This window comes from Barbus barbus, assembly GCF_936440315.1.
Source record: "Barbus barbus genome assembly, chromosome: 10".
NCBI lineage: Eukaryota > Metazoa > Chordata > Actinopteri > Cypriniformes > Cyprinidae > Barbus > Barbus barbus.
Window position 1 is genome coordinate 2,941,788 of NC_136738.1, and position 13,074 is coordinate 2,954,861.

Consider the following 13,074-nt stretch of genomic DNA (forward strand, 5'->3'; position numbering starts at 1 on the left):
AGGGAGTGAGAGAGACACTCCTGGACAATCAATGATGCGATGTTAAACAAGAGCTGAATTGATTCTCTTGATGTTCTTGCAATGTAAAAAAAAACACTAAGTAAACATTTTGTTCAAACAGTGGTGAGGGCCTAGCTGTGACACATTATTAAGATATAATTCATGTTGCACTTAAATCACTAAAAATGTACTTAAGACTTGACTAAGATTTGTTAGCAAGATTTGACCTGATTAGAAATGACAGCGAGCTTGTTGTGAATAATGATTAAACTAGTAGTGGATGATACTGACTTTTTTGATGCTAATAATTTATTAGACAGAACTTAATTTATTCATTCATTTATTAGACACAACCGTTAAACAGAGACAGTGTAATGATGATAGAGAACAGGAGGTCTGACGCTCAGTTGCTGACATTCTGCCGATGCTGATAATGATAATTAAAAAATAGTCAATATCTGGCAATATTTCAGCTCTGTTGATATATATTGGTCTACTACAACTACTACAAATACTACTATTGCTACTACTACTAATAAGAATAACAATCATGATGATGATGCTTATTATTACTTTCATATCTCCTGACAACTAGGTGGCGCTGTGCCGAAACTGTGCAGGTACCCTCAGGGGTAACACTTTACAATAAGGTCTCATTTGATAACATTAGTTAATGCATTAACAAACTAACAATAAAAAATATATATTTTACAGCATTTATTCATCTTTTTTAATGTTAGTTAATAAAAATCTTCATGTTTATGTTGTATGTATATTTAATGTATATTTGGTTTGAATATGCTAAAATGTTGCGTAAATATAGCATCGCATCCTTTTTGGCATGCTTGTTGTCAAAAGTGTTATTCGAGAATAGTTTGACAAATCAACTTGGATTCCATAACTTTTCTTCAGCATGGCCTGAAAAATGATTATGGTAATAAGACAAACTGTCTAAGACAAGTAGGTTCAAAATTGTGAAAAATCTTGACCCATTCTGTTTAAGTATGCATTTGACTCGGCATGAGCGAAGGAATTTGAGGAAATAGAACATATGGTTCAAACTCAATTAGCATAAACATAAGCGCAACTTTGAGCTGTTGGTGGCACTAGAGGGTTTGAGTTAGAGACTCCAAACTCACTATGGTTAATGTTGAGACTGTCCTCTATCTATGTGCCAAAGCAGCAGCAGAGGGAGGAAAAGAAGACTACTAATGGATACAAAAGGTGCCTTCACACTTTTGGTGCTTGGCCCCTATAAACTATTAACATAAGGAATTTGAGACTTCACTTGGGCCCTGTGTCAGAGACAAGTCTGGTGACTGGACACCTATGTACCAAACCCATCACAAGGGAGCCATATCAATGAACTGCATAATTCACAGACAATTTTTAACACCACAGGCACATTTACACACACTCAATGTGCGCACCCCCTCAGGTGAATAAAATAGGGAATGTGGACAATAAACAGCATGTGGACAAAAAGCCAAGTGCACTACGGGTCATGATATTTTACTACTCCGAGAGAGAAAGGAGGCTTATTCTAATGTTCCCGGATATGGTCAATTCAGCACACCTTGCCATCTAAAAATATTTTGGGTCTGTTTAAAAAAATTAAAATAAATAATATATAATATCTCTCTCTTTGGTCTGTACTCTCAAAACAACCTTTCCTACAGCTTACTGCATTATTTTTACCCAACATTTATACTGGATGATCTCATCTCCGTAATGCATTATGGCACATAAGGAATTATACATTGCTTTATTAAACATTAAAAAAAGAGAAAATTGTGTACTTTCCCCACACAAACAACAAATTCATCTGTATCACGGCGCAATAAAATTCCAGTGGTCTTCTTTGCCTGAAGGCATTTCCGTTCCTATCCGACAAAGATGTACATTCAGCTGAGACTAATTTCATTAACCACCAGCAAGAAGTCATTCACACACAAACCAGAAAAATAAGAAATATCGTATTACCCTGAGTCTTATTACTGTCTCTTTATAATTGACACAGTATTAGATATTATGCAAAACACAATCCAACTACATAAGTGAGTGCAGCTGGGCTGGTATTAGCTGCAGCAGGTCTGTAAGCACTGCAAAAGCCTGGATAAACAGACCGGCCGGCCGGCATGCTAGGGATCTTCAGGGAAAAGGAGGATTTAATGCGAAGGAGTGTCTGCAAGCTGCACTGGTCAGACATGAATTCAACGAGACATACGGCCAGATGGGTATCTGCTCGTCCTGAGCCGGTGAGGTCATAGTGATGCCAGAGCAAGCCAATGTGCATTGCAAATGAAAAACTAAAACAAAGAATTCACAATATTGTGTTACAACAGTGAACTCATAATGCTATTTCAAGAGATAAGGATCTCGGCAGGGATAGTATTCATATGCTTTTGTTGAATGCTGATTATACTTATAAATTAATATTTAAATATTTGGTTTAACTTTGCCAAACATTATCAACTAAAATAATTTTTTTTTAAATAAAATATTAAATAAAATAAAGAAATGTGACATGACCAAAAATAGATATGAAAGACTAGACAAGATATGAAATACTATGATTTAAAAAGAAAACTGTAAATTGTGATGCCAGCTGCACTGATCTGTTCATGTTTTTGTCCCACTGGATTTCTCACAAGAACTTTACTCACTAAACAGTACATGTGCTTGTAGATATATTCGGAGAGTTGTGAAAAATGCAAGCTGCTCTGCAAAGGCAATTTATTCAGAGACAAGCAAAATAAGGGTGGAGCATGCAAAGATGCAAATTCTGTCATCAGATGGGTTCACGTGATTTAAGATGAGCTGATAATGCCAAGTGAAAACCATAGTTCTCCGCACTCTAGATCATTATTACAAGAGCACCTGAGTTTAGAAAACCTCTTTCACATCAATCAAACGAACTCATGTCCAAACCACAAACTGCAGTGAAAGCACGGTAAAAGCTTGGTTGGGCTTTTGTATAGAGCTAAGCAGGTTCTCTGTAATGCCGATTCGCTGGCGCTGATAATCAAATCCTGTGTCAAAAGCACATGAATCGGGCCCATGGATGCTTTTATTGGGTGTGGATCAAAAGCCCGCTTCTGATGGGGGGGGGGGTAATCTTGCAGGAGAGAGCTCATGTCATTGTGCTCTATATCTCCAGCATGCATTAAAATGATTCTTTCATTTGGAAAGCACTCTACCACCTTTCAGCAGTGAGCAGGTGGTGAATCGAACAGAAAAGTGTGTGTGTGATGGTGACATGTCTTTGTAGTACATCCTGTACATGCATTAAGAGAGAGCAGCAGATGGTAGAGGAAGGTGTGGGATAGAGTCATTCCACCATTACGCTCATACCCACCATCACCCACAGCACATCTCAAAATCGCTCACATTCACAGCCTTCCCTCTCGTTTATCCCTAATTCTGCTCCACTGTCAACATCCTTCTGATTGACGGATCTGCTAGTAGTGGACAGGGCTGGATGATACAGCTTTCTTGACAAAATAAATAAATACAAATTGAACATTCATTAAATAAACAAGGAAACTGATTATGAATAATTTATCTATGATAGGCATATTTTCCACATGAATAAACACACACATAGACAGACAGACAGACCGATTACAACTGCTGGCTTAACAAGATAATCCCATTCAAACAATAAAAAAAATAGGAAAACTATAGAAATTGTAATTTTTGAGAAACCATCACTCTCATACTTGATACATTTGTGAATGTGAAATAAATTCAATGAATTAAGCAATGAATTAAAGGAAACAATATTTAAAATGAAATTCATGTATTCAATTTCATGCTGAAATTGATCGCCCACAAAAAACATTGTGATTATATGCTAAACATTTAACATAGTAGTAGTGCATATGCACCATTTGGCAATCACTCTCTGGCTTTTACTAGAAAAAGCCATCAGTATGGACTTAATTTCACCAAATGGAGCACATACGCTGATCATAATCAGGTTTGTGCATCAACAAATACCCAGTGCCTTTCATCAGGCCCAATTACCTCTTCACTAGGAGCCGAATACACTTCCCGTTTTAATATGATGTCTCCAAGAGCCACGCGTGCGGTTACGAGACTCATGCAGCGTACGATAAACCTCTAGGCTTACGACACACATGCTAAAGTGCACTTTTTACCCCACGCATTCATATGGAAAGGACCATTCACCTTGCAGACCGCAGCATCATTAAAGTCAACACAGGGGTAAAAGCACAGACACTCACGTAACCTCTTAAACAAAGAGAGGTCTCGACGATCGCTACGATGGAAGGCAGAAAGGCTAAGAGTAAAGTTTGTCCATGAGTAAATGGATTCTGTTTAAGTGAAGATGAAAGCAAAGCATTGAGACGAGGACGCAGTAAAAGACTAAGGGGTCTGGATTGACGTTCGTAACCTTGTCGCTCAGGAAGCGGCTTTATTTACTCGTAAAGAGGCCGAGACTGGAAACCAGGCCCTGTGGGCCAAGAGATTTGAGAGGGGCGGTGACACCAACATCAAAGGTTTATTGAGGAAGTAATGCAGGTAATAACAAGGAGGTCTGGATATGAGATTAAGTAGCGCAGAGGCCAGCGTCCCGGCTGGGTTCGACTTCCTCGGTTTGTGTAGGACGAGCCAGAGAGGGGAACGCTGTCACAACAGCATTATCGCACACGCTAACTGCTCGTCTTCACAGCTGGAGTTCTGGGAGAGATAAGGCTTTGTCAGGGCCCTTATTACCCAGCCTGGTCCCATTGTTAGCAGGCTGTTTTGAAGTACACAAAGCCGCCTGCTTGAAGGGACGTGAGGGTCTTTTGTCACAAGCTCCACACTCCATTTTTAATCTGTATCTGTCGTGCAAAAATACTACAAACCGAACAGGAAATGAGTCCTCATTCTTTCTCCTTTGTTCATGGAATCATATCTAATACCACTATTACTATTTCATCCTGCTGGAGCAGCAGACAGAGCTCTATATCCCCCACTGGGCGGCCGTGCTATTGGAGAGAGATTAGGGCTGACTGTGTAAGGGGTGCGTGAGGTCCTCGGTGTGTGGCTTTTGAAAAGCGACAAAAGGTTGTAAGAGTCTTTGAGCAACGGCTCACCTGGCAGGTAGAAATACGTCCGGTACTAGAGCGTCAAACCCACCTGCCGATTCTCCTTTCCCCTCTTCACATGGGCCAAACTACCGCCGCATGTGTCTTCAGTGAGACATCACGGCACAGTAAGTCTTCATCTCTATCAGGAGACTTCCTTCTGTCCATCCATTCACATATCAAACTCTTCTACCTTCCGACTGTCTGAAGCCTGTCCTTTATCTGTAGACTGATACGACTAGTGCTAGACTGATTTTCCATTGGCCGATGTGGATATCTAGAGAGCAGGGTAGCCAATAAAATGAAAATAGACAGTACTGTTTGAAAGCTTTGAAAGAAATGTATTCAGCAAGGATGCATTAAATTGATCAAAATGGACAGTAAATACATTTATAATGTTACAAAAGATTTGTATTTCAAATAAACATGTTCTTTTGAACTTTCTATTCATCAAACATTAAGCAGCACAACGGTTTTCAACATTGGGTTAGTTCACCCCAAAATGAAAATTATGTCATTAATTACATCAGTGGCTCAACTTCAGTTTTGCGATGCTACGAGAATAAATTTTTTGCGCAAAGAAAACAAATATAACAATTTACTCGACCATTCTTCTCCCCCGAGTAACATCATCTGCCATTTTAGAGAGTATCACAACGCATACGCACGCTTTCCCCTAAGTGTAAACACCGTTTATTACGCAGCTTTCGTTCATGCGTGCGCTTCCCCCCCCTCAAATACATTCTTGGGTACTCTCCAAAATTGCGGTAGACGTAACTCGGGGGAGAAGAATGGTTGAGTAAATTGTCATTTTTCTTTTCTTTGCGCAAAAAAAGTATTCTCGTAGCGTTGCCAAACTGAAGATGAGCCACTGATGTCACATGGACTGTTTTACCGATGTATTTACTACGTTTCTGGACCTAGGAACATTTCAGTTGCGTTGCTGTCTATGGAGGGTCAGATAGCTCTCCGATTTCATCAAAAATATCTTAATTTGTGTTCTGAAGATGAACGAAGGTCTTACGGGTTTGGAACGACATAAGGGTGAGTAATTAATGACAGAATTTTCATTTTGGAGAGAACTAACGCTTTAAATATATATTTTGATCAAATTAATGCAGCTTTGATGACACTAAGAATCTTATTTCAAAAACCCATTAAAAAAATGTTTTACCAATCCAAACCTTTTAATGGTAATATATTTTTATATTAATTTCCATGATTACATAATTTGATGAAAACAACATTTAAAAAAAAAAAAAAGAATCAAAAATTCAGCTTGCATTAGCAGCTGCCAGTATTTGCTAATAAACATAGAATTGTGTTATGCTCAACAATTTCTTTTACAAACCTTACATTTTTTTAGTTTTGCATTTTGCATTGTTTCTGCACATATCAATCTCTTATTCCTCTCTTTGCAGCTTTGTTTCTAAGACTGACAATGACAGCTTTCTCTACCTTCTGTCACCATCTTTTTCTACTCTCGGCCCTTTCCTTGCCTTTTTTTCTCTTTGTCTCATCATCCGTCACTCCTCTATCAGCATTTCTATCTCCTTGGCCCGTTTTTTACATTTCAATCACTCACTCTTTCAGCTTTTGCTCTTAAAATGTATCTACAGTCATCTTTCACTGTCTGTGAGCTATTCTTCCCATACATTAATCTCCCTGACTACCGTATCTCAGTCCAGACAGTCCAGTCACACACACAGACGTCAATCCATCAGTCTCTGAGTCAAGCAAACAGTTTAGATATTCAAAGCTCAATGCGTGTCTTCAGCAAAATCCAGCTATTGCTCGCTAACCAAATGAAATCATTACTGTAACTGCGCATAATGTCCACAATTTTTGTAATTTTACACATTTATTTTAATCCACTGAAGGGTTTTAATCTCCTGTGCACAAGCAGAACTAGTGGTTTGTGGGTAATGAGTCGCAGTCATGCTTCAGACCTAATCAGTGGCAACAATGCATTGAAGGCGCGTTCAACACAGTATGCATGAGAGTCGTAATTGAACAGCGACAGGCCTAATTCACCTGAGAATTTACTAGAACAATGTGTGAACAAGTGTGAATTGGCCTTAATATGGAGAAAATAGACATTTATTCTCATCATTTACCACAACACAAAGGGAAATGTGGAAATTTCTTTGGGAAATGCGGGTGATACACCATTTATTAGCAAACATGGATAGGAAAGCACTCGCACTGAGTGAAATATGCCCAAAAAGTAATAAATAACATTTGGACTGACATTAAAAAAAAAAAAGTAGGGCTGGGCAATTTTTCAGATTTTATTGATTAATTCAAATTTAATGTTTTGCCATTGAGGAATCCCAATTTTGCATAGAAATATTATCAAATGTTAGAATTAGACATGTTGACAATATGCCAATGATAACAGTAAAAAGGGAAAAAAAAGATCCACGCGCATGATGGCGCACGTGATTAACAGGGCCATAAGTAGAATATAACGCTAGGTGCCATTCACACAGAATGTGCTTTTGTGTTGACAAAGATGCGACGCAGGCAGTGGAATAGGAAAAAATGCAAGAAGATGGGAGGTTGAACTTCTTTTAGAAGAGACGTGAGCACAACAGTCAAATAAATCCATGTTTACATAGAAAAAAACAAAGGAAAAGCAGCGCAATCAAATACAAACCTGAAAAGAACTGCTACTGTATGTCTGATATTTCATGTTTGCATCAGGCTGAAAGCTGATGTTCATTGTCTTTACAGCACATTTATACTTAATAATAGTCTACTGATGTTATGCCTCCAGTAATTTCGAATTTGAATCATGTTGTAGTTACATTTTCAAGTTGACTAGTTTAATATTATTTTTTTAATATTAAAAAAAAATATTTAAAAAATCGTGAATTGGTCAAATGTTCTGAGAAAAATTTTGCCATTTCACTCAGCCCTACTAAAAAGGTTTGAATTGTTTTTATTTGAATTTTTCCTTTACTTTTCAAATTACTTGTGATAAACTTGTTAGTATACACATTATTGAAAAATTAAAAAGACTTCAAATGTGTTACAGATCTGGACAGTTAGTGCCAGTATTACTAACAGCTTGCACCAGTGCAAACCATCTTTTGGCATTAAAATAGCACTGATAGGTTTTACTAAAGATGGCACAGTGACGAATTAGCACTGAAAATTGTGGACACAGTTATATTTGTGCCTGGCATTACTAAAAATTAAAAATTAATTTATATTAAATACTGTGGCTTCTTTATTTTTTTAATTTTGCTGCATATTGCATGCAAGTCCAAAAACAAAAAGGTAATAGTTTGCTGGACGCCAAGTATTGTGTCTTAAATTCCTCTCACGCTGCTGTGAATTTATCCAAATAAATACATGAAAGATGTTGACAATAGAGCCTGCAGCTCATTTCCTGCGAGGGGCCAAAGTTTGAGTGGCATTGCTATAGTAACAGTCAAGTGAGCGCGGTTCTCAGCGTTTGGTTATTTACAGAAAGCGCTGATTGGGGCAGATTTTGGATGACTGCAGAGCAACGGGCATATACGCTGAGGGAGATACAGGAAGAGCCAACACACAGCTGCACAGTCGTAGTCCCCGACTTCACACAGCCCCACATGCTCCAGCACTTCCTGTAGGAGCGCCCCGACCTCCTGCGCTACTTCCTGCCCAGCGCTGAATCAACAAGCAGGGATGAGAGCAGGAAGCCAGACTACAAGGTGGGCAGAAGGGTGTGTGCGGAGAGGCCAGCGCTCCGGCGGCTGGGTGTGTGGGTCGCCAGGTTCATCAGGAAAGATATCAAACGGACAAAAACAAAGGGAGGGAAAGTTGAGGGGAGAAAGAGTGACAGGTGAAGACGTCTGAACATCCTAACAGACAAAAGCTAGCGTACTTACACGTCCCACAGGGGTTGAGACAGGCAGGAAGCTCAGGACTTCTCGTCCTCAAGGCTTGAGGAACTACAGAGTGACTATGACCTTCCACGGCTAAGACAGCAAACAGAGGCCCGTTGGGCATTGGGGAGAGACATGACAGTGCAGAGGCATTCCACTGGGACACATGATATCACTGCAGATGACCCAAATAACATGCCATTACACTTCCTGTTGGTCTGAAGCACGGGAAGTGCCCTGCTGAAGAAACCCTGCCATATACAGACCTTACAGTCTTCTGTGCAGTCATTGTTTTAAAGCTATGTGGGGTGGTTTGATTTGGTGATTAGTTATATGAGATGGTAACTGAAGGGCAACAGGTATGACCCTGTAAAGATGATGCATTGTGCTCTTGAATGAACACTTAAAGGGACAGTTCACCCAAAAACTAAAATTCTGTCATCGTTTACTCGCTCTCATGTTGTTCCAAATTCACAAGACTTTTGTTCATCTTTGGAACCCAAATCAAGATTTTTAAATTTTCACTCATCATTTTTGTCCATCCACTGAAAGACCACAATTTTCAAGCTTCAAAAATATAAACACATCCAAAAAGTAACCCATATGAAACGTTTTAATCCAAGTCTTATGAAGAGACATGACTGTTTTATACGATGAACAGAATTCATTCTGGCTTTCATTTGAATTCAACATCGATCAACACACATACATCAAATATGGTAAACACTGAAGTGCAACTAAACTTGCTTGACACAATAAGATCTGTTAAAAATGTGTTCATTTGTGAACTAAAATCTTACAGGTTTGGAATGAAATGAGGGAACACCAAGAGAAGAAGAGACTTTAAGAAAGGTTTATTAGCAGCAGATAGGAGGAGGTAAATATATAAGACATGGTGGACTGATGACTGAATTAGGTGCATTGTAATTAGACAGAGAAGACTCTTACCAGCTCACGTGGAAGGAACATGTCTTCCTGTCTGGCCACAACCAGACACACACTGTCTCCCTGCTTCGTACTGCGTAACATGGCCACAAGTTCCTCCTGAGAACGGCCAGTGATGTCCACACCGTTCACCTGAACACACACATGCACTCAGTTTCAATGGATTTCATATGCACCTTCACACTAATGTGAAATGAGAATGATTTGACTATTCTAGAAATACTCCATGTTACTCCAGAAAGAGACTCACTTCTACGATCCTGTCACCTGACTGCAGACGGCCATCTTTGACAGCAGCTCCTCTGGGTAGGATGTTTTTGACGAGGATGGGACCAGGCCCGTGCACAGAAGAATCTCTGGTAACAACAGTGAAGCCCAGACCTTCGGGACCTATGTGGAGATTGAGAAGGATCGGGATTAAAGTGATTGATGGACAACCTAAACCTAATTTGTCAGCAATACTGCAGTAATTCATGTGTGAAGCCTATTCTCTTCCCAGTCAGCACGCTGTAAAAATATCAGCAATTTGTCTGTAAAAGAGGCCGTCATTTAGAAAGTTGTATTTTAAGTGTCCTATGGGTGTATAAACACCTCATAACATGCAATATCGTTAAAAAAAATTCAATTCAATAAATAAAATATCGGATGTCCAATGTTTGAGGTCAGTAAGATTGTTTTTTGAAACTTTTATTCAGCAAGGATTGATTCAATTGATCAAAGGTGGCAGTAAAACAACTGTACTGTTACAAATAGATCCTGAAAAAATTGCATCAAGGTTTCCACAAAAATATTAAACCTTGAAAAGACTAAGAAATGTTTCTTAAGCAGCAAATCGGTATATTAAAATGATTTCTGAATGTTCATGTGACACTGAAGACTGGAGTCTAATGGCTGCTGAAAATTCAGTTTTGCATCACAAGAATAAATTACATGTCAAAATATATTAAAATATTAAACAGTTATTCAAATTGCAATAATATTTCACAATATTACTGTTTTATCTGTGTTTTAATTAAATAAATGCATCCTTGGTGTGAATCAGACTTCTTTCAAAAACATAAAAAAATATTACCAGCCTCAAACTCTTGAATGCTGCAGGTGTATTAAATCTTAGCGAATAAAATGCATTAATTAAATGAACATCTATTTGACAGTATTTACTTAAAACGGACTAAAATATTTTTATATTAGTAGTCTGCATACACATCAAATAGATACTTTGGTGACATATGTGTGTTATGAGGTTTCCCTTTTTCTTATCTGTTAATATTCCAAAAGGATCAATCATTCAGTTTTTAAAACAAAGTGCTGCAAAACATTATTTGGCGATCTCGACAAAGATCTAAAATCTGTAATGCCTCAAACTTCAAAAATATTATGGGAAACAACAGAAGAGAGATATTAGACTGTCTCTATAAAACTCCTCATATACTCTATACTGTACATAGGGGTGGGCCTGTCTGAGTCCTGTCAGGGACAGTCGGGCTGATAAAGGCCATCCTTGTGCGAGACTGAGATTAGAGCCGCATGGCTTCAGAAACTGAAGTTTAATTTCACATATGAGCACATTTCAAAGAATCAGAGCGAAAAGGACAGACAAAAAGAGATACAGAGTGCATGAATATGAAAGACAAAATCAGAGACAGCTGGTTAAAGTAAACAGAGAAAGCGAGAGGAAGAGATAATGCTAAAAATCTAAAGGTTTTTATTAAAAATGTAAAGTCTACACAAGCCTGACCCACAACAGAAATATCATTAGCCATATCAGGATGACGTCCGGGAGCTGACATTTACACTTTTTAGATCCAAGTGTTCCAAAAAAAACTCTAATGGGTTAAAAAAATAACTAGAAATCATTAGTTTTTTCTTTCAGCCCAGATAAAAGGAGGATATTAAAGGAGGAGACTGCTGTCTAGCACAGGTGGTGGTCCATTTAAACCGAGCTGCCGCCTTGACCTGTGCATATATTGTTTCTTACGGCAGTCTTGATGCTGTCCCGGTGACTGATAGGTAGATTAGAGAACAGGCTATAGCCCCCTGTGTGACACGAGGCACGTCTTTAGGGTGGATATTTCCAGTTCTGTCCTTGAGCTCAGGGATAAATGATGGACAGCGCGTGGGGGAGAAGAAACTAAAGACTAGACCGCCTGAGGGCCAGTGGTTGTTCTTTAACACACCCTGCATCAGACTACAGAGGACAATACAAATTGAAGCCAGTCTGTGGAAAAAATTAGCACAGCTGGAGCGTTCAGACGGCATTTTATGCTCGTCATTTAGCTCAATCGTTTTACGGTCAGCACTTTTTTGTTCCAGCTATGAATTTATATCATCATTAATGGCCGAATCAATAAGAACTTAATAGACTTTGCAGCCTGAAATTATAGCTGCATTCATTCAGTTAGACTGCCAAAACCACCGACTACAAAGTTGACCAATGTTAGAGTGAGGGAGAGAATCATTTTAAAAAGAAATACATTCATTTAAAAGATCTTGCAGGAATTTCTTAGCTCTTTTAAAATGAGAGTTTTAATGCACTATGCAATAGAGCCCAACCGATTTATCGTTTTGCCGATTTTATCGGTTAATATGAGCCTGTCGCAGATATATCTGCCTCGGCGTATATGCCGCAGATATGGTGAGACTCAATCCTATAAAGTAAATAAACAATCTCCCCATCTTTTTCTCTCACAATAAGCGTATCATACTCGTTTGCTACATTGCCCTATGATTTCCACGATGCAGAAAACGAGGATGGAATCGCGTAATCCAGTCATAAAAATGGAATTAACTGTATAACGCGGAATTTAACAGAATTTGTCTTGTATTTATGTATGTGTTCATGTATATATATTCTGTTTATGTATATACTTTAATCTACATACAGTACCAGTCAAAAATGGGAAGTGTGTCCAAACTTTTGGCTGTTACTGTTCTATAATATACACAATCAATACCGGCCGATATATATCGATATCAGACTCTTTTTTTACTCCTTAATAATGGTCAGCCCCCAAAAACCCATATCGGTCGGGCTCTACTATGCAAGCATACTTAAATGCTTTGGGTTCCAAGGACACCCAAGAGGTTAAAGAATCTAAATACGATTTTAGATAAGATAAAAATAAAATAACAAAACCCTTTTTTTTTTTACTTTT

General features: G+C 38.5%; 1 protein-coding gene across 4 annotated transcripts in view; it reads right to left on the bottom strand.

Moving 5' to 3' along the window:
- Positions 1–13,074, bottom strand: part of pard3bb (par-3 family cell polarity regulator beta b) — a 286,069-nt gene that overhangs the window by 159,605 nt on the left and 113,390 nt on the right. For all 4 annotated transcript variants that reach the window (XM_079427536.1, XM_079427538.1, XM_079427535.1 and 1 more), the window contains exons 10-11: positions 10,170–10,309; positions 9,923–10,051 (exon numbers count right to left, since the gene is read on the bottom strand). In XM_079427536.1, coding sequence (XP_079283662.1) covers positions 9,923–10,051; positions 10,170–10,309 — 269 coding nt within the window. The remainder of the gene's footprint in view (positions 1–9,922; positions 10,052–10,169; positions 10,310–13,074) is intronic.